Source organism: Suncus etruscus, chromosome 10 (assembly GCF_024139225.1).
Source record: "Suncus etruscus isolate mSunEtr1 chromosome 10, mSunEtr1.pri.cur, whole genome shotgun sequence".
In the NCBI taxonomy this organism is placed as follows: domain Eukaryota; kingdom Metazoa; phylum Chordata; class Mammalia; order Eulipotyphla; family Soricidae; genus Suncus; species Suncus etruscus.
Genome location: NC_064857.1, coordinates 66,227,337 through 66,248,928, shown reverse-complemented (window position 1 = coordinate 66,248,928; position 21,592 = coordinate 66,227,337). Strand labels below are relative to the sequence as shown.

Sequence of the window (21,592 nt, the reverse complement as noted above, 5' to 3'; positions counted from 1 at the left end):
TACTTGCCTCCCCACACTTTTGCTTTGTTGAGGCTGCTTGAGGTTTCCTGCCTTCCTTTCACTTAGCCCCACATTCCTCTAACCTTTGCCTCTTGATAACCAACTTTCCACTGACACTGGCCATCTGCATCCCTTTTAGGAAGACCCTCATCACTTGAGCACCATTGGATGTACAAGAGAATCACCCCCTACTGAGACTTCTTTATTCAGCCCCATTCACCAAGCATCCATTGTTGTGGATTTATAGGTTACGTCAGGGGGTGATCTTTAGGGTGCAGTAGTCCACTGACCACAGCCCACTGTCCACTTAAGGGGGCTCTACTGATCCCGGGATGCACAGTGCTGGGGATAGGGTTGACTTAAACACTTCTCTGTTCGATACTTCTGCTACAGATCCTCCTTCCCAGATGGATCATCTCCAGGAAGCAAATGGCAATTTTGCCATCAACTTATTCAAGATGTTGGGTGAAGCAGACTGCTCCAAGAACGTGTTTTTTTCTCCGCTGAGCATTTCCTCTTCTCTGGCCATGGTCTTAATGGGGGCCAGAGGAGACACAGCTACCCAGATGCTCCAGGTATGCCTTCTCTCCCCAAAGGAGAACCTTGGCTATCTCCCCACACTGCCCAGAGCTGGTGAAAACTAGTGTGTATTTGTGTGTGTGTGTGTGTGTGTGTGTGTGTGTGTGCGCATGTGTGTATGTATGTGGGGGGGCAGGAGGAAATGTGGGCAAGGAAAAATTATATGGGACAAGCAGTCTTCTCTTTCTTGGCTCCAGAGAAAATTCTGTCATCACTTTGTTTTTGGCTATTCCAGCGAAGCCATCCTTAAGTAAAGTCAATTCTGTGTTTTGATTCAGGGAAATTGTAATTTGATTCACCCGAAGGCAGAGAATTTCAACTTGACCTATTGTAATTGTTTGCAAATGTTTTATTTCAAGTGGAAATTTAGCCTTTTCAAAGAAATGCCCCCCCCCTTCACTTCTAGCATAGGCTTGTGCAAATGTGGGAGAATCATAATTTTTGAAGGTGCTGAATGGGAAACTAGAATATTCTGTGCAACTTTCCCCCATGAAACTTTTCTACATGGATGGCTTCTGCAATGCAGATATTTACCTCACTGTGTCTTGCTAGTGTAACTATTTTGTCATGCCAGTTTGCTGCTCTACTGTCCTGAGTGCACAGTTATGTCCCAGATGTGCCTCCAAGGCTGCGGTTAGATGCCTGTCATTGTTGCTCCAGCTCCAGAGAGAAGCTTTGGGCTGATCTGAGGAGACAAAGAAAGAATGTTCATGACAATAAACTGTAGGCTGAAAGTTGGTATCAGTTCATTATCTCCCTTAGGCAATCCTGCTGTTTGGGAAGGGCAGAGTGGAGGGGTTAATGTACATATTAAGATACTTCATAGACCTTGGTATCTTTTTGATTCTCTTTTTGTTTTGGAGCCACACCCAGTGGCACTCAGGGGTTGCTCCTGGCTATGTGCTCAAAAATCACTCCTGGCTGGGGGACCATATGGGATGCTGGGAATCAAACCCAGGTCTGTCTTGGGTCAGCAACACACAAAGCAAATGCCCTGCCGCTGTACTATTGCTCCAGCCCATCTTTTTGATTCTTATTGCTTTGGTGGTACTAGGAATAGAACTGGGGTTCATACTTGCAAGACAAGTGCTCCATGGCTGGGCCACATCCTGGTCCCTAACCTTGTTCAGGAAATGATGAAAGCAAGGCCTGAATGATATGTTGGGCAAGGCATTAGTCTGCCTGTGACAGACCCAGATTTGATTTCTAGCACTCCATATGATCCTGCCAGGAGTGATCCCTGATTGCTGAAACAGGAGTAACCCCTGAGCACTGTCAGGTGGGGCCCCAAACCAAAACCAAAGCCAAACCAAAGCAAACCAAAAAAAAAAAAAAAAAGAAAATGATAAAAGTATTGCCACAAAACTGCCATTTGTTGTTTGACCTACTTTTAAATCTCTTCTCAGTGCTGGAGTGATAGCACAGTGGTATGGCATTTGCCTTGCATGCAGTTAAACCAGGAGGGACCCGTGTTTGATCCCTGGCATCCAATATGGTCCCCGAGCCTGCCAGGAGCTACTTCTGAGTGCATAATCAGGAGTAACCACTGAGTACTTCAGGTCTCACGGGTGTGGTCCCAAAACAAACAAACAAAAAACCCCCAAAAACAACAACAAAAATCTCTGCTCAGAAGAATTTGAGTATAATTACTGATGAAATATTTTCATGCTTATTTCCACTTGTTTTGCTTGGTATTCCTTGGACCATGTTACATTAATTCCAAACCCTCCACCTGTTCTTTTTTTTCCTTCTTCATGGCAGGAAGAAACGGAGCACATCAGTGTGTGTGTGTGTGTGTGTGTGTGTGTGTGTGTGCGCACGCGAGCATGTGTCTCTGTGTGTGTGCGTAGGTGTGTTTGTGCATGCATGCATGAGCGTGCATAATTACCTACCTTAGATCTACCTTAGATTTTTTTCCTTCCTGAGACCTGGTTGTCATAACGGAGAGCTGCCACTGACATCTAGTGGACAAACCTCAGAACGCTGCAAATGCCTGTGCAATGCATGTGATCACACCCACAAGCCCCCCCACCCCCATCAGCAAAGACTTGGACCCCGAAAGTCAGTCGTGACTTTCAGACTGTGCCAGTCTGTTAAATCCAAGTTCTTCTAAGATGGGGGGGGGTCATCTGTGATCTGTGATAATAGTCCAAGAGTTTGATGGGATCTTAGTGGCTGTCCTGCTGTGTCCCTTTCCAGGCACTTTGTTTGGATCCAGGCGAGGCTGTCCATGCTGGCTTCCAGTCCCTGCTTCGGACTTTGGAAGGGACCAACGAGCAGTGCCTGCTCAGAACGGCCAGCAGGCTCTTCGGGGAAAAGACTTGTGATTTTCTGCCAGTAAGTGGTGATGAGATGTGGAAAATGAAAGAGAATCCAGAAAGACAGATATCAGCTGCCTTCCACTGGGCTCACGGTGACACTTAAGCATTGAGTGGTGGGATTGCTTTGGAGAGACTTTCCTGGTCCCTCCTGGACATCTATCTTCTGTCCCTTCCTCTGAACCCTCTTGAGCCCCTTTTCACTCCGGGTGTTGCACTGTTCCCATAAAGCCAGCCCCCAGTATCTCTTAGATGCCCCTTCCTCTCTTCTGAGTAACCCTGGGCATCACCCCGGCCCACATGTCCCAGTATTTTTTGGGGGGGTCACACCCAGAGGTGCTCAAGGATTACTCCTGGCTCTATGCTCAAAAATTACTTCTGGCAGTTCTCCGGGGAAACCATATGGGATGCCAGGGATCGAGCCTGGGTCTACCATGTGCAAGGCAAACACCTCTTTGTTGTGCTATTGCTTCAGCCCCAGTATTTTGTTTCCTTGCCTAATTTTCCCGAGGCTGCCCTGCCCCTTTTCCTTCTGCCTTGTAGACCCACACCATAAGCAAAACAATCCCCTCCCTCATTAAAATCTGTCTTAAATGTAAGTCATTCTGATTGACTTTAGCTTTAAATTCCATGCCTGAGTGCACTAAGCGAGACCTTCAACCTATCTGTGCAGGGGACTGGGTGTAGGATGTAGGAATTGTTGGGAAACCCAGCTGCTATCTGATTGGCTGACAGAGCCCCTGATATTCTCTGAGCTGCAGTAGTCCCATCTGCTGTGACATGCTGGCCCTGGGGAGGATTTACTCCAGACTTAAATAGCAGTGGATGTAAACACGTAAATATCTCGTTCCTTCTATTGGCTGAGGCAGGAGACTCCTGGCCAATCAACGCTTACTCCAAAACCGAAGCCCAACTTTTGCACATTGTCATTGGTGGATTTGGGGACCCAGGAACCATGCTTCCACCTTTATGGGTTACTTGGCCCCTTCTCTCTACCTCTTTCTTCTGTAGAAGCTAAAATATTTGAGAGCAGGAGATGGGCGGAGGATGGGAGCCAGTGGACAGGCACCCCTATGTGAAACCAAGTTTCTGAGAGGTGAGTTATGCTGGGACCTGATGTACCACCTAAAAGAACTTTCTGGATTTTATCCCAGTTTATATGTCAGGATTTATCTCCCACCCCCCCCCACTAATCCCTTACACACATGCAAGAATCTACCCTACATAAACACATTTAATGCATCACATTACATGTTTTTTATATATTTATATGTTTTCTTGCACACACATTTTATTCCTGGAGAATTTTCATTCTTGTAAGATTTATTGATAATTGAGTTCCCATCATGGCTCTTCCCACTCACTTCAAACATTTATTTCAGATACTGGTTTCATGCTGGTGGGACCAAAATATCTAAGCTGGGATACACAGCTCAAGTAATGAGTGCTTACTTTTATATTTGAGGCCAGCACCCAAAAAGTGGAGGAGGGATTAACCTTCCCTTTGAAGGTTCTGTGGGTGGAGGTGGCAGAAGATCAAACAGAAAGTGAATTTATGGGATTGCTGACTTTGGTCTGGGCTGCTGAGTCTGTCTTTATATTCTGTGGGTGTTATTCGTTGTCCTCAGTGGACTGGCTTCTCCTCACCTTGTGTCCTGGCCAAGGGAAACTATCTACACTGCATTGAAGGACTAACCAACTGAGAAAGATTCTATATTTTGGGGAGCTACTTAAAGTATCTCTAGGTACATTAAGATAAACAGAACTTTCACTTCTGTGGGAACCACATGGGGCCAAACTGGACCTTTTGCTTTGGCAGGACTTTAAGGCATCCTGCCAGAAGTTCTACTTCGCCGAGCTGGAAGAGCTGTCCTTTGCAAAGGAAACAGAGGATTGCAGGAAGCATATCAATGACTGGGTGGCAGAAAAGACTGAAGGTAAGGATGCTACATTTAGTAGACTTGAACTCATTGAGGACAGATGCCATCATAGGCAGGGTCACCATCTCCACAGTGCTGTCACTGTGCCTGAATACTACTGGCCTCTTGGTGCATGTTTGCTGCATCTTTGGACCTGTCAAGAAATTCTGGTATTTTTCTTGGCTTCTTGGTGTATTAGATGTTGGTTTCTGATCATTGCTTACATTTGTTTGTGGTTCTGAGACCAGCCTTTTCAGAATTATGTTGGAAGGTCCCCAAAGCCTTTATCTATGGAGCCTATGACTTCCATAAGGAGGACCTGACCATTCTCTGAAGGAGGCATGATGTTGCCTATGGTTCCTATTTTATTCCAGCAAAGGCACTAGCATATCCCACAGCCTGGCTTCTTCTTTTCCCTTGTTACTAGCTTGGCTATCAGAGCATGATCTTTTCTGAATCTGCTGCAGAATATAGTATATAGTTAAGATATATATCTTATATATAATATATACATACATGTACACATATATACACACATTTATGATATATATCATTTACTAAGGCCATTTTCTGTCTCACTAGAAATATTTCTGCCATTTATTTTTCTCTCTTTGGAGAGAGATGTACACTTGGCTGTGCTCAGGGATCACTCCTGAGAATATTGAACTCAGGGGACCATATTCAGTGCAGGGAATTGAACCTGGCTTAGCTGCATGCAAGGCAGGAGACCTAAACTGTGCATGTCTCTCCTGCCTTTTTGCCTTCTGTTAACTAAGTGCAGAGCATAGGGGATGCTCAGTTCACTGCATGAGCCCCAAACATATAACTTAGAGACTTACAGAGTGATGGTTGCTTGGTTGGGGAGATTTAAATCTGTTTCAGTTGTCATCTTGGGATCTGTAATTCTATCTTTTTGCCCTTTGTGTGGAAGCCACCAAAGGAGAGCCTTTCCTGTTTAAGGGTGTCAGAGTCACTCTGCTCTCTTTCTCTGTGCTTGATGCCATTCCTGGGGGTCTGAGCTTCTTATCACTTTGCCCTCTTTACACCAACTATTGCTGCTCATGCTCTGTGTTAGTCTGATGAAATCATTTTGGGGAATCCCTGGTTTCTGATTTTATTAGACTCTTGGCTTTTATCCCTGATTCCTTCATCCACTCACTCCTTCTGGATGACTGTCTTTTCCTACCCTACCCTAAAAGAGTCAGCCAGACTCCACTGCCCTTAGTGGCCTGATTGAGAAATGATTGAGTCCTCCTCGTTAGAATCAGGACTTGGGTTATTGTTTTAGCTCAGTAACTTGCCTACTCTGTGATCTTGACCCTAAGTTAGCAAATGCTTTTTTGCATACATGTCTCCTTGTGTAACTTGAGGGCTACATGACTGTTTCCTGGAAGGCTTCCAGAAGTTATTGAAGAGCATACATGCATGTGACCCATCATGCTGATTCTAGAAAGAAGGAAAGCCAGCCTGATTCTCAGCCTTTGCTTACGAGCTCCAGGAAAATATAAGGGATTGCTCTCCAAACAGCAATAAACTTCTCTCCCTTTCTTGCCAGGGAAGATTTCAGAGATGCTGAGTGCTGGAATGATTGACCCTCTGACTAAGCTGGTCCTCGTGAATGCCATCTATTTCAAAGGAAAGTGGAGCGAACAGTTTGACAGAAAACACACCAGGGGGATGCCCTTTAAAGTCAACCAGGTAAGAAAGTCGTTTGCAGATGGATCACTGCTTTCTGCTTTTTAAAAAGTATTGTTGTGGCAGTTCTGTGGTGGGGTAAGAATGGAAGCCGGGAGAATGGGGTGGCTTGTGGTGCTAGAAATTGGAGCAATGACCCGAGAACTTTGCATATCCAAGGCAGTTTCAAGGTAGTTACTCTACTCCTTTGAGTCACTGCATCTTAAAAAGAAAATTAAAATGTCTCTTGAAACTAAAATCTTATAGGGCTGGGCAGATTGGTTAGATTGTAGAGCACACATACCTAGCATGTGTGAGGCCCTTGGCTTAATTCTCAACACCTCATGCTCCTCTGAGTATTACTAGGTGTGGTTCCTGTAAAAAATAAAATAAAATTTTATATACCCCCGTGATAATTTGATGCTGACTGTGAAATAAGAATCATATCAAGATCATGAGAGCATCATTTGCTCCTGTAGATACTCTATGTGTATGCAATGATGCAATGATAGAACCTGAACTGTTCTACTCTTAGCAAATTTCCAGTATTCAGGCCACACCTGTTTGATGCTCAGGGGTTACTCCTGGCTAAATGCTCAGAAATGGCCCCTGGCTTGGGGGGACCATATGGGGCACCAGGGGATTGAACCGCGGTCCTTCCTTGGCTAGCGCTTGCAAGACAGACACCTTACCTCTAGCGCCACCTCACCGGCCCCTCAAAGCAGTTTTTTTTATTCCATTTTGAATATGCTTATGAAGGAGGTCAGCAATAATTAACATGAAATTTTGGTTCTGTTAACTAGATAATAGTTTTTTACTCAAGAAGCAGAATAAAAGTGAACTCCCTTTAACCTGTTCATCTATTCTAACTAGAACCATCAGTTGCAAGGTCTGAATCTTAGTTCAATCTCCTTTTAACTTGAAGAAATAATATTTAATTTAATGTCCTGGGAATAATTCTCTAGGCATTTATTTTTTTACTTTTGGGCCACACTCCCTGGTGGCACTCAGGGGTTACTCCTGGCTATGCACTCAAAAATCGCTCCTGGCCTGGGGGACCATATGGGATGCTGGGGGATCAAACCAAGGTCTGTCCTGGGTCAGCCGCATGCAAGGCAAACACCCTGTCATTGTGCCATTGCTCCAGCATCTCTAAGGACCTTCTTAAAAAAGAAAATGTTCCCTAATATAATGTACAGAGTCCTATATCTCCCCTGTATTTATTAGCTGATGCTCTCTTGACTGGTAATATAGAATCTCCTGAGAAAATTGCATATTATACCAAATACTAATATGTAATAATAATGTAAACATAAAGAAATTATAATGATTTATACTGAGGGGTTCTGCAGATTAGAAATGTTTAGGAAACCTCATTCTCTGGAAACTTGCTTTAATTTCTTTCTTTCTTTTTTTTTAGGAGAAAAAGACAGTGCAGATGATGTTTAAGAAAGCTAAATTTGACACGGGCTATGCTGAGGAGGTTCATGCCCAAGTTTTGGATCTTCCCTACGCTGGTGGGGAGCTCAGCATGGTCATCCTGCTGCCTGATGAAGAAACCCCTCTCTCTGAGGTGAGTTCCTGGCAGTGCATCAGCCTGAAACTACTGGAGAGTGGCTGAGTAACTTCCTATCTAGAGCTATCACACAGCATGTTGGATTAATACCATCATCCAGATGTCTTGGCTAACGTGTGTGTATTTCTGCAAAGTACATTTTTAGGAGTGTGAATGGTTGAGAAGGACAACTCTTGATAAAGTAAGAAGTTTCAAAGATATATATAAGAATATTCTTTGTAATCTGGAGAAAAAGGGCTACTTGAGGGTACAGTAATTATTGAATCAAAGTACTGGAAAATGGTCAAGATTTATCTGATTAATGTTTCTGCAAACATGTCTCTGCATGTGGATATCCTGGACATCTGTTTAAGTGGCATATTTAAATATACATTTGATGTTTAATATATAATAAACACATTTACATGTGAATATATATTACAGTTTAAGTGCCAATAGTGTTACAATAGGGCTACAATAGTGTTAAAGTTTCTGGCACTGACATTGAAATGCCTATGACCTGCCTCTCCCATCCCTATGTCATCTCTGGTTCAACACTCCTCTAGCCTCTGTCTTTGCCCCCATTATTTGTAAGTGACAGTATTGGTTTTGGTATGCACCATCACTTCTAAAGGGTAGATCGATGCAAGTCTTTGTGACCTGAAGTTTTGCCTTCATAACAAGATGCACACTTTGAGTTATAAGTGTTTAAACATAAAGGTGAGGAGACAGGAGGTAGAGAGAGTGGCTGAGGGAGGAGTGAGGTCTCTCTTAGGAGGTGGCTGACCTCTTCTTAAATTCAGGAGGAGAGGAAGTTGATTTGTAAGATGCTGGTTGTACTGTACACATATGTATTTAGCTGCTGATTCCCATGATATAACTATTTCCACCATGGCTGAATTGAATCTCTTTAGACTTTAACTTGACTCTTGCCAAAGAAACAGCCAGCTCGAGCACACTATGGATGGCTGAGAGAGTATTGGCCAGTCTACTTTCCTTAGAATCTCAACTAGAATGTTAGTGGAATAAACCAAGGATGAGATTTTTCCAGGGCTTCTGAAGAAGAACATTAGAAGAGTTTATGGCCAGAGCTATCATCCAAACAGTGGCTGTCACCACAGAGGTGAATCTCAGGGTCACTGAGTTCTTGGGAGTTTGACTTGCAAAGGGAAATCCCTTTCCCTACTTTATTTGCACGGGGATAAGTAGACTGAATGATGGGCCTTAGAAGTGCAAGATTCACAACAGGGCAGGCAGAGGGCAAATAAGGTTGCCAGAGCAACAATCCCATGAATTCCCTCATTTATTTTTTTAAATAATTTATTTATTTAAACACCATGGCTTACTAAGTTGCTCATAATACAGATCTTTATAGCATTCAGTGTTCTAACACCAGTCTCACCGTTAATGTACCATTCCATCCACTATTATAATCAGTTTCCCACCTTCCTCCAAGCCTGCCCCTTGGCAGATATAATTTACCTAAATTGCTTGTTACAACTACATACAGAATTGTCACATTTTGCTATGAGGGGTCATTATGCCATTGTCTAAAGCAGTGGTCCTCAAACTATGGCCCTCGGGCAACATATTGTATTTGTATCTGTTTTGTTTCTTCATTGCAAAATAAGACATATGCAGTGTGCATAAGAATTCATTCATAAGTTTTGTTTTTACTATAGTCAGACCCTCCAATGATCTGAGGGACAGTGAACTGGCCCCCTGTTTAAAAAGTTTGAGGACCCCTGGTCTAAAGGGTTACTGAACTATTCGTTACTAGTTGAACCTTCTGTACTTGGTTTTGTAGTTAGGTGGCTTCTATGATAATTTCACATCTTGCATGGTGCATTCCTACTGGGTGTCAGTACTAAAAATTAGGAAGGAGTTATGTGGCTTGGAATCCCTCATTTTCGTTCTTTCCTCCACAGTTCATTTATCTTCCAATGACCTCCGGCTTGCTTTCAACCCCCTGCCCCACCGAAGTCCTGAGATACGTTGTTCATCTCTGTCTCTCTCTCTCTGTCTCTCTCTCTCTGTCTCTTTCTTTCTTTCCTTCCTTCCTTCCTTCCTTCTTTCTTTCTTTCTTTCTTTCTTTCTTTCTTTCTTTCTTTCTTTCTTTCTTTCTTTTCTTTTTCTTCTTTTTCTTTCTTTCTTTCTTTCTCTTTCTTTCTTTCTTTCTCTTTCTTTCTTTCTTTCTTTCTTTCTTCCTTCCTTCCTTTTCCTTCCTTTCTTCCTTCCTTTCCTTCCTTCCTTCCTTCCTTCCTTCCTTCCTTCCTTCCTTCCTTCCTTCCTTCCTTTCTTTCTTTCTTTCTTTTTCTTTCTTTCTTTCTTTCTTTCTTCCTTTCCTTTCTTCCTTCTTCCTTTCTTCCTTCCTTCCTTTCTTTCTTCCTTCTTCCTTTCTTCCTTCCTTCCTTCCTTCCTTCCTTCCTTCCTTCCTTCCTTCCTTCCTTCCTTCCTTCCTTCCTTCCTTACTTACATACTTGCTTTATTTCTTTCTTTGTTTGTTTATTTGTTTTTCTTTCTTTTCTTTCTTTCTTTCTTTCTTTCTTTCTTTCTTTCTTTCTTTCTTTCTTTCTTCCTTCCTTTCCTTCCTTCCTTCCTTCCTTCCTCTTTCTTTCTTCCTTCCTTCCTTCCTTCCTTCCTTCCTACCTTCCTTTCTTTCCTTCCTTCCTTCCTTCCTCTTTCTTTCTTTCTTTCTTTATTTCCTTCCTTCCTTCCTTCCTTCCTTCCTTCCTTCCTTCCTTTCTTTCTTTCTTTCTTTCTTTCTTTCTTTCTTTCTTTCTTTCTTTCTTTCTTTCTTTCTTTCTTTCTTTCTTTTTTCCTTCTTTCTTTCTTTCTTTCTTTCTTTCTTTCTTTCTTTCTTCTTTCTTTCTTTCTTTCTTCTTTCTTTTTCTTCTTTCTTTCTTTCTTTCTTTCTTTCTTTCTTTCTTTCTTTCTTTCTTCTTTCTTTCTTTTTCTTTCTTTTCTTCTTTCTTTTCTTTCTTTCTTTCTTTCTCTTCTTTCTTTTCTTTCTTCTTCCTCTTCTCTCTTTTTTCTTTTCTTTTCTTCCTCTCTTCCTTTCCTTCCTTCCTTCCTTCCTTCCTTCCTTCCTTCCTTCCTTCCTTCCTTCCTTCCTTCCTTCCTTCCTTCCTTCCTTCCTTCCTTCCTTCCTTCCTTCCTTTCTTTTTCTTTCTCACTCTCTGAATTGTTCATTTGAATTTTCTAAGCCAATATAAAGGATATTTGAAATGAATTTGCTATGAATTTTGAAAAATCCTCTTTTTTTTAGGTGTTTTTTAGCTATCTTATTCCTATACCCACAACATTGGAGAAAAGATAATATTTCTAGGGAAATTTTGCTGTGTTTATTAAGAGGAATATCTTCTGTAGTCTGGGCCCAGAACTTGCAAGCTGATTGCATGCTTGTGGGGGTGGAGTGGAGAGGGTCATGATTCAGTGGATGGGTACCAGTCATTGGTAGTCTTGAATTTGAAATTTCCCTTTTTGTTATTTCAGGTGGAAAAAGTACTTACTTATGAAAAGCTCAGAGCCTGGACAAGTTCTGAAAATTTGACCAAAGAGAAAATTCAAGTGTTCCTTCCCCGATTGAAGCTAGAAGAGAGTTATGACCTGGAGTCTTTTCTTCGAAGCTTAGGAATGACTGATGCTTTTGATGAAGCCAAGGCAGACTTTTCTGGAATGTCCACTCAGAAGAATGTGCCCGTGACCAAGGTGGCACACAAGTGCTTTGTGGAAGTGAACGAAGAGGGCACAGAGGCAGCGGGGGCCACGGCAGTCATCAGGAATACCCGCAGTATCAAGATAGAACCCCGGTTCTGTGCCGACCACCCTTTCCTTTTCTTCATCCTGCACCACAAAACCAAAAACCTCTTGTTCTGTGGCAGGTTCTGTGCTCCTTGAGCAGGTGACATTGTATTACAAGGGTTTCTTTTCCTTTCACTCAGACTACCCACAACCGTATCTGTGGGGGTTAGCATGTTGAAATAAAGCGAATGCACATGGGTCTCTGAATGTCTTTACTGCCCGACAAAAGGAGGTGTGGAATTGGGGTTACAGGCCCCTGGAGAGGCTAGACTGCTCTACAATGCTCTCTGAGCACTCCTGGATTCTTTCTCATCAGCCTCTCACAATATCTCATTGGCCTCAAAGCCTGAGCCCTTTTAGGGCTAATTCAATTATTCACAAATCAGCACTGACAATTCTCCACCTGTACAATTTCAAAGCTCTAACCCCAGCTTTGCCAGGCACTGCCAGTAACAGGATCTACTGTCATAGTGATAGAGGTTGCAGTCAGTTGCTATCTCAGAACTAGCCGAAATCAAGTGCCACTCTCTGTGTCCTTTTATGCAGGCAGCTCTGCATGAACCCTGTCTTGTGGCCCCCATCGAAACAGTTGCTTCTGACCTTGCCATGACCCTCAGGATAAGTGAGGTTTGGGACTCAGCAAAGCTACAGGGCTGAACTTGGAATGAGCATCTAAGGGGTGTCCTGCAGTTCTCTCCATTGCTTTTTTCTCCAGAACATAAACAACCCCCCAACAACCTTTCCAAAAAGCTAACTAGAGCGCCACTCAATCATACATCTCAAGAACACTCTATGATAGAAATGGGTCTCCTTAAATAGTGCTTTTTATTTTTCCTAACTCATGAACAATTTGCATTACAAGCAGCAATGTGGAAATTATAGAAAATTTGAACAAGATTATTTAAGCCATTTATGATTTCACCACCCAACAACTACTCATGTTGACAGTATGTACATCTTTACTTATTTTTTTATGTGATAGTTAAGCATTTTTACAACCAATAAATCATGCACTTCTGTAACTTATTTTTGTGCTTAGCATAAACTTTCCTTGGGATCATCAATTTGATGAAATTGTGAGAGTGTGAAATTGTACAGATATTTTTCTTCTTACTTCCCTACCTTGCCTCCCTCCTTCCTTTTTCTCTTTGGTCATATTTTACTCTTATTTTCTATTTTCAAATAAACGTTTTAGATAAAGTATTGAATTTATATAATTTACTTACTGTGTATTCCAATTATTTGCCCACAATTTTAATATTTGTGAGAGATTAAGAAAAATGTTTATTATTTGTGTAGAACATTGGATTATACTCAGTGACATTCAGGAGCTATTCCTGGCTCTGTACTTAGGGATCACTCCTTGAGGTGCTCAGGGGTCATTATGCACTGCCAGATATAAAAGTGGTGTTGAGCATATGCAAAGCAAGCAACATAACCTTTTTACTAAGTTGCATTCTCTTTTTGTTTTGTTTTGGGACCACACCCAGCGGTCTGAGGAGTTACTCCTGGTTCTGCACTCAAAAATTGCTCCTGACAGGCTCAGGAACCATACTGGGTCTGTCCCGGGTTCTCTGCATGCAAGGCAAATGCCCTATCCCTGAGCTATCACTCCAGCCACCACTAAGTTTCATTCTTAAAAAGCATGTGTTAAGATAAAGGTTAGCAGGAACATTTTGAGATTTCTTCCAAGTTGTTCCCCCAGTGTTGACTTTCACTTCCTTGGCACCACCATTTTCACTAGCAATGATTTCTGCCTTTCCCGGTGTTTCTTAGGAGTAAGATTGAAGAGTAGTTGTTGGATGTTTTATTCTTGGAGGTCACAGTTCATTTTCCTAGGAACGATTTCTTTCTGACCTCTTAAGATTCACCAAACAAAACTACATTTTCTGTTAGGTTACACTCATTTAAAGTCAGGGCTTCCAAATCAATGTTGACAAAATCCAAAGGAGAGGTATGTAGGTGCCTATGAATATGTTATTTTTTCTTTTTCTACTAAAAAAAACTATACCTATAAATTAAGAAAAAATCTTTATATATTTTTGTATATGAAAAACCTTTATATTTAACCTGCACATTTAGTAAGTGTGACATATGTTTGTATGTTGAAACCATCACCAGAATCAAGTTAATGGACATACCTGTGCAAAACTCTCTTTTATACCCAACTATTTATGCTTACTTCTCAGGCAGTTGGTCTCCTTTCCTTCACTACAGACTAATTTACATTTTCTGTAATCATCTAAATAGAATAGCACATTGTATACTCATTGGTATGGCTCCTATACTTGGATATTTATTCATGTTGATATGAAAATGATAAATTTGTTCTTATTTATATCTAAGTAATATTTTATTCTAAGGTTATCACATATAATGTTCTTATTAGACATTTAGGTGTCTATAATTTGGCCATTAGAAATCAAGTTCTTTTTTGTTCTTTGGGAAAGAGAATTTGGGGCCAGTCCCATCTCTGCTCAGAGTTTACTTTTGGTTCTGAGCTCAGAATTAATTCCTCCCAGTGCTCAAGCTTACCCTTATTCAATTGTGCCAGTCCTTGTACAGGTCTTTGTTTGGGGTAGATGCATTGGACTAGAATGGCTGGGCCATATGAAATGTCAGAAATAGTTTCTGCCTTTGACCCCCTCTGACATTTCAACTTTACCACACAATTTTTGACAATCCAAATGCATACCACGAGGTTTAATGGGAGCTTACAGTTTTTGCTTTCTTCATCTTAGGAACCCATTTTTTAAAATATGAAACTAGCTGAACCTGTTTTTTTTTATTTGTGAAAAAAATATAGTCCTTTTGATCTGACACAAATCTCTTTTGTTTCTTCTAAGCTCTTCACTGTTGAGGTATCTGCTCTTCAATAAAATTGCTCTGTTTTTATTAGTGCTAGATCTTAGTTGTTTATCTCTGGTTTGGAGAATCATGATTGATATTCAGAGTTTGGTCTCAAATGTTTTTATTTTTCTATAATATTTCTGATGCTACCCTGTTCTTCCTTCCACTGTAAGAGCCTCAGTTTGGCAACTCCCTCCCCTACTTTCTTCTTTGATGTAATCTTACCATCCCGAGTCCCATCTAGTTTGACTTTATTTAAAACTTTGCATTTTATTGTATAAACTTCCCTTTTGCAATCACCAGTACTGTATTTTATGATTTAGAGTGTTAGTTATAACCACTTTGCTTTATAAGTTCAGGCTGGACAGTTTCTTTTCCGGTGTCTGTCATCCTCATCATCCTCTAAAGTCTAGTTCTTATCTTGTGTTTTCAGATAGACAGTTACCGCTGTTAGCACACTGATAGGGATTGAATAAATATCTCATGGCTGATTATTTTTGGAGGCTGACTGGTTATAGTTTCTCTTTTTTTCCTGTTACTTCATCAAGAACATCTTCAGGTCAGAATTGAAGCATTATTACCAATTGTATATTCAAGTCAAACCTGTCTTCTTCCAGTGCTAACTGCTATAGGCTGTTTCAATAGCTTTGGGATACTTACACACACCTCCTAAATAAAGTTGTAGAATTGTTTTTTTTGTTTGTTTTTGTTTTGTTTTTGGGCCACACCCAGTGATACTCAGGGGTTACTCCTGGCTCTGCACTCAGAAATCGCTCCTAGCTAGGGGTACCATATGGGACTCTGGGGATAGAAACCAGGTTCGTCCTCGGTCAGCCACATGCAAGGCAAATACCCTCCCACTGAGCTATTGCTCCAGCATCAAATTGTAGAATTTTTATGCTTTAAATTTATTTCTGCAAGAACAATCTGGCCAGATGCATGGCTTCCACTGAATAGGAAGAAACCTCCACTTCTCCAGCCTGTTCTCTCTGTTGGCTCCCCAGGGCAGTAATGTTCCAAGCAATGTTCTGACCATCTTGAATATATAGAACAAAATAATGTTCTGTCCTGTGTGCATCTGTATCCTCATTTTGTTGCTTGTGCCTTTTATTTTCTAGTGATTGTTTTACAGGATGATTAGTTCTTAGAATGGTTTTTATCCTCTTGCCTTTAATTTTTTCAGAACTGAGTTTTCAGAAGAGGTTTAGAGACCCACTTTGTGACTTGTTTGCAGAAATGGAAGCTTTCTTCAACATGGTCCTTGTAATGATGTTCTTGTCACATGTCCAAGCATAAAATACAGCTTGTTTTTATCAGATACTCACAGGCCTTAAATACATTTGAGTTCTCTCCAGAAAATAAAAGTTAGAGACTTTCGTTTCAACATAAAAAAGTCTATAAATATCAAATCTTGGCAAAGAAAAAGAACAACTTTTATACAGAGCATGAGATTGGGGTGGTGGTGGTGGTGCAGAGATTGGTGGAGTCCCTTTGAAAAGCAACACATCTTTGCTTAATACTTCATACTCTGTAATGAAACATTCCACTTCTAGTTAGAAACCTAGGAATATTCCAGATTTTACGGAGTCAAAACAATGTTTGCAGCAAGATTGTTCATCACAGCAAGGTAAAAGGTAAAATTAAAAAGCAACAGAAAACTTTGGAAAGCCACTGAATTATTAAAGCAAAGAAAATATGTTCATTTTATTTTGTGCCCTCAGAGTTACTACTATATTCAACCCTGGGGCTCTATTCACACTGCTCTACCTTTCCCACACCACAGTTACTGATGTCTTCCTCGAAATATACAAACTTGTGAGGAATACTATATATTAGAAAAAAAAGATCACAGCTACAAGTTTAAAACAAAGATTATAAAACTAACAAATATTAATTGCATTTGCATGAAACTAGCAAGTTGGTGAATTAACTGTATTTAAAAGTATAAAGATATTGTATTTAAAAGTATAAATATAAAACCAAATGATTAATAATTCAAGATATAGAGTTTTAGTTTTCATTTTTTGTATCAAATCCAGTGATGCTCAGGGTTTATTCTGTGTTCTAAACTCAGGGATCATTACTTGAGGCAGCAAGAATGTGTTGTTCCTAGGGCCGGAGAGATAGCATAGAGGTAAGGCATTTGCCTTTCACGCAGAAGAACGGTGGTTCAAATCCTGGCATCCCATATGGTCCCCCATGCCTGCCAAGAGCGATTTCTGAGCAGAGAGCCAGGAGTAACCCCTGAGAGCTGTCGAGTGTGACCCAAAAACCAACCAACCAAACAAACAAAAAACCAGAATGTGTTGTTCCAGGAATTAAACCTGGATCATTTATGTACAAGATATGTATTTTAACCTCTGCACTCTCTAGTTCCAGTAATTCAAAATATAGGATAGTTTTAAATCCAGAACAGAGAAAGAATGTGACTATTTAGATAAACAGGTTACTTCAAACATCTTCACAATACTCTGTTTCATAGATATTTTGTAATCTGTTTCTTAAGTATTCATGTAATGTACTATTAGTATCTAAAAATCACATATATAACCTTTTTACTATATTATATGTAAAATTGATAAGATATTTCACATAAAAGCAAAATTTAACCTAAGAATAATCAGGCAGAACAAGTATCAACTAAGAGAAATAAGACTTTGTATTCTACATGCAATACTCAAATCAAAATATCTTTCCTATTGAAAGACAAAAACCTTGAAATCGAAGATAGTATTTTCTGAATGTGTTTTTCAATTAGAAGATCTCCAACAAAACATTGAAAAAGATGTCTGGCAAAATACAAAAAAGTCAGCAGGTCAAGCTATTAATGTCAATAAAAATAAGTTTTAAGGGAATTATGATGGAGAAATGCTGTAATTTGACTTGGAAAAAGGCTACAAGACACAGTGGAGAGAAATTTTAAATGCTAATGTGACTCTAAGTACAGAGAATACAGAAAGAGAAAAGTAACAAAAACATGATGACAAATCTCATTTGTACAATGACTTTCATGATAAAAGATTTAGATCATACCTCTGCAATTGTTATATCTTATGTCATATTTATATATCTTGTACTTAGTCATACAAATATTTTTTCACTTGAAGTTATTGTTAGTACTATATGTTTTGAGTATAGTTGCCATTGTTTTGAGAAGATCATAATCTTTAACATTAAAAACAATTAAGGTGGATGAGAAAGATGATGAAGTGAAATTCTACAGAGGTGTGGAATTTGATATTAGAGAAACAGAAATTTTTGTTTGAATCAATGACTGAAATTCCCCGTGCTTTATAGAATCTACAGACAGACAGAAGCAGCTCCACTATAGAAACATCTCCCATATGTGAGGATCAAAGTTTAAAAAAAGGACTTCAACAACTTAGAAGAAAATACCAGGGACAATAGCACAGTGTTCTCTCATGTTTGGTAGCATTGGGTGATGCTCTTCTACCAAAGTTCTTAATAATATTATAGACAATATTGTGATAAGACACACAGAGTGTTCTAAAATTTCATAACAATGGAAAAAGTCAAAATATGCTTCAGTGTTATTTTGTCCCAAATTACAATATAATATAATAAAACAAATATTTAACCAAATACAAAGGAACTATCCACATATTGTAAAATAAAGATTCAAATAAAATAAAACACCGAATCATAATTCAATAGACAGAGCTTTTATTTTTTGGGTGATACACAATCTAGTCATGCAGTTTGGATCTGGGGTTATTTTTGATTTGGAAAATGCAGTTCAATTTATTGGATTATATCTTTTTTTTTCCATTTTACTATCTAGAATGCATGTTATTAAAGTATCAGCATCCTCTGGATCAATCACCTATTGCTCAGCTTTTCTATTTCTCTAATTGTAGGTATTTTCTGCTGTATTTTTCTCTTAGACATTTTTTTTATTGAAAGTATTTAATATAATTTTAAAGTAGACAAACATATTTCCTCATCTTCTGATATCTTTCTTTTATTACCAGTCCTATTTCTTTCTGTGTATCTGTGCCCATGTGTTTTAATAATTAGCCCAAATATTAATAAAAATATGCAATTTTTTTCTAAATTAAATTTTCTTCTAAAATATTTCTCCCAGATCAACTCCTTCAAGTGTCAATGCTTGTTATTCCATAGTAAACCAATGTCATTCTTCAAAGTTCTTTGTCCATTTTATTGGCCACTCCTGACTCATAATGAATAATGTTGATTATTAATGTAGGCAGTTAGTGGGGTCATGCTGTACATGTACATGATGTACAGGGGCTTCTCTGCCAAAACTTAAGCTCAAAGGAGACTTTTAAAAGGTGGTAACTCCTGATTCAAAGGAACCTTGAGCTCCTGGAACAGGCCAGAGTGGGTGCAGGAGGTCGCCGACTGGAACAAGTGGAAAGCGGCCATTCAAGGGAACCCTGAGCTCCTGGAACAGGCCAGAGTGAGTGCAGGAGGTCACCGACTGGAACAAGTGGAAAGCGGCCATTCAAGGGAACCTGGTGCTCCTGGAACAGGCCAGAGTGCATGCAGGAGGTCGCCCACTAGGGCGGGTGGAAAGCGGCCATTCTAGGGAACCTTGAGCTCCTGGAACAGGCCAGAGTGTGTGCAGGAGGTCGCTGGCTAGGGCGGGTGGAAAACAGCCATTCAAGGGAACAAGGACAGGCCAGAGAGTGAACTTGCACTGCCTGGCTTGAAGGGAGTGGTGATTGGTCAGGCTGGACTGAGGACGAGGGAAGGTCCAAAACTCAGCGACATCACCCAACATACTCACGTAGAGCCACATCCCAAGAAGAGACCCAGCCTCACATTACAGGTGGCAAAAGCGGGCTGAAACCTGAAGGCACTGCACTCCAAGCCAAGCCAATAAATGCAAAGAAAGATGGGTAAACCAAGGAAAACATTAACAACAGGGGAGATGGAGAGAAATCAGAACAAATTCCCAAGTCCACCAAAACGCTCAGACCCAAGAGAGGAAGACCTAAAAGCAGCCATGAGAATAGAATTCCAAGCCCTACTAAAAGAAATGAAAGACACACTGGCCAGAGATTACAATAAATCAATAGATAAACAAATGAACCAATTTAAACAAGAACTCCTACAAAATATGAAAGACTTCATACAAACAGAATTAAAAGAAATTTGTAAAACTGTAGAAAGCCAGAAGAGCCGAATCGCACAGCTTGAGAATCACATAGAACAACTCAAAGAAAAACTGCAATCAAAAGACAACAAAGAAGCCAACAAAGAAATAGAAGGAAAAGCACTGGAATTAAAAGTCCAGTATTTAATGAACAAAGACAAAAGAAACAATCTAAGAACTGTAGGTATACCAGAAGGGGAAGAAACAGGGAAAGGGGAAGAACAATTAGTCAGGGAGATAATAGCAGAAAATTTTCCCACCCCCTGGAAAGACACATCTGAGCAAATCCAGGAGGTTAAAAGAGTCCCCATCAAAATAGACCCCACAAACCAACTCCAAGACACATAGTAATTCAAATGGTAAGAAACAAAGAGAAAGGCACCCTACTTAAAGCAATAAGGGAGAAAAAACCCTCACATACAAAGGAAGGAACATTAGAATCAAATGAGATCTCCCATATGAAATACTTCAAGCAAGAAGACAGTGGAATGACATATTTATACAACTGAATGAAAGAAATTTTCAACCTAGAGTACACTATCCAGCAAAACTGTATGGAGGGAAGACTAAAATCATTCTCAAAGAAAAATGAACTTGCACTAGTTGAGCAAACAAAACCGAACCTAAATGACCTACTCAGAGACGAATTATACAATCCAAACCCCGATTGTAACAACCATCCTAAACAACACAACTGCACAACAGCCCTCTCTGTCAATAATCTCCTTAAAAGTTAATGGACTAAACTCTCCCATTAAAAGACACATAATAGAGAACTGGATTAGAAAACATAAACCAGATTTTTGCAGCCTACAAGAAACACACCTATAAGTACAAGATAGGCACAGGCCTAGAATAAAAGGATGGAAATCAATTATCCAGGCCAATGGAAATAAAAAGAGCAGGGAAGGCCATTCTTATATCAGACCAAATTGCATTCAACCTCAAAAAAGTGATCAGAGACAAAGAGGGTCACTACTTACTGATCAGGGGAACACTAAACCAAGAAGTGCTAACGCTGGTTAACATCTACGCACCTAATACAGAGCCAGTAAATATGTATGGCAACTGCTTGAAAAACTGGAGAAACACATGAAGGGAAATGTGATAGTAGTGGGAGACCTTAATACTCCACTATCACCACTGGACAGATCCACCAGACAGAAAGCTAACAAAGAAATAAGAGCCCTAAATGAAAAATTAGAAGAATTAGGGCTCATAGACTTATATAGGGCCCTCCACCCTACAGAAAGCAGAATACACATTCTTCTCAAGTCCACATGGAACCTTCTCCAGAATAGACCATGCCTTAAGATACAAATCTAACCTGCATAAAATCACAAAGATAAGGATCATTAGAAGCACCCTGTCAGATCACTATGCAACAAAAGTCAAAATTGACTGTAAAAAAAAAAAACAATGGAGAAAATCCAACACCTGGAGATTAAACAGCATGCTGCTCAAAAACAGCTGGATCAAAGAGATACTCAAGGAAGAAATAAAAAGATTTCTTGAGACAAACGACGATGAAGAAACAACTTGTCAAAACTTGTGGGACACAGCAAAAGCAGTAATCAGGGGGAAACCCATAGCAATACAATCCTATGTCAGGAAAGAGAAAAACAACAAAATTAGCAGCTTACAGGACCATCTTAAGGAGCTGGAACAATAGCAACAAAGAAACCCAAACACAACCAGAAGACACGAAATAATAAAAACCAGAGCAGAAATAAACAACATAGAAACTAAGAAA

General features: G+C 40.1%; 1 protein-coding gene across 1 annotated transcript; it reads left to right on the top strand.

The window, feature by feature from the left end:
* The first annotated feature begins 398 nt into the window (after positions 1-398).
* LOC126020589 (serpin B8-like) lies at positions 399-11,980 on the top strand. Its single transcript, XM_049782080.1, has 6 exons — positions 399-575; positions 2,779-2,916; positions 4,717-4,834; positions 6,372-6,514; positions 7,911-8,063; positions 11,541-11,980. The coding sequence occupies exons 1-6, from the start codon at positions 408-410 to the stop codon at positions 11,943-11,945; spliced, it is 1,125 nt and encodes a 374-aa protein (XP_049638037.1). The 5' UTR covers positions 399-407; the 3' UTR covers positions 11,946-11,980.
* Positions 11,981-21,592: the final 9,612 nt, after the last annotated feature.

What these genes read in the sequence shown, in the direction of transcription:
- LOC126020589 (XM_049782080.1), top strand. Translation starts at nt 408, where the DNA reads ATGGATCATCTCCAGGAAGCAAATGGCAATTTTGCCATCAACTTATTC. An exon ending in GGTGGCAGAAAAGACTGAAG is followed by an intron (nt 4,835 to 6,371) that starts GTAAGGATGCTA and finishes CTTTCTTGCCAG; the next exon opens with GGAAGATTTCAGAGATGCTG. An exon ending in AAGAAACCCCTCTCTCTGAG is followed by an intron (nt 8,064 to 11,540) that starts GTGAGTTCCTGG and finishes TTGTTATTTCAG; the next exon opens with GTGGAAAAAGTACTTACTTA.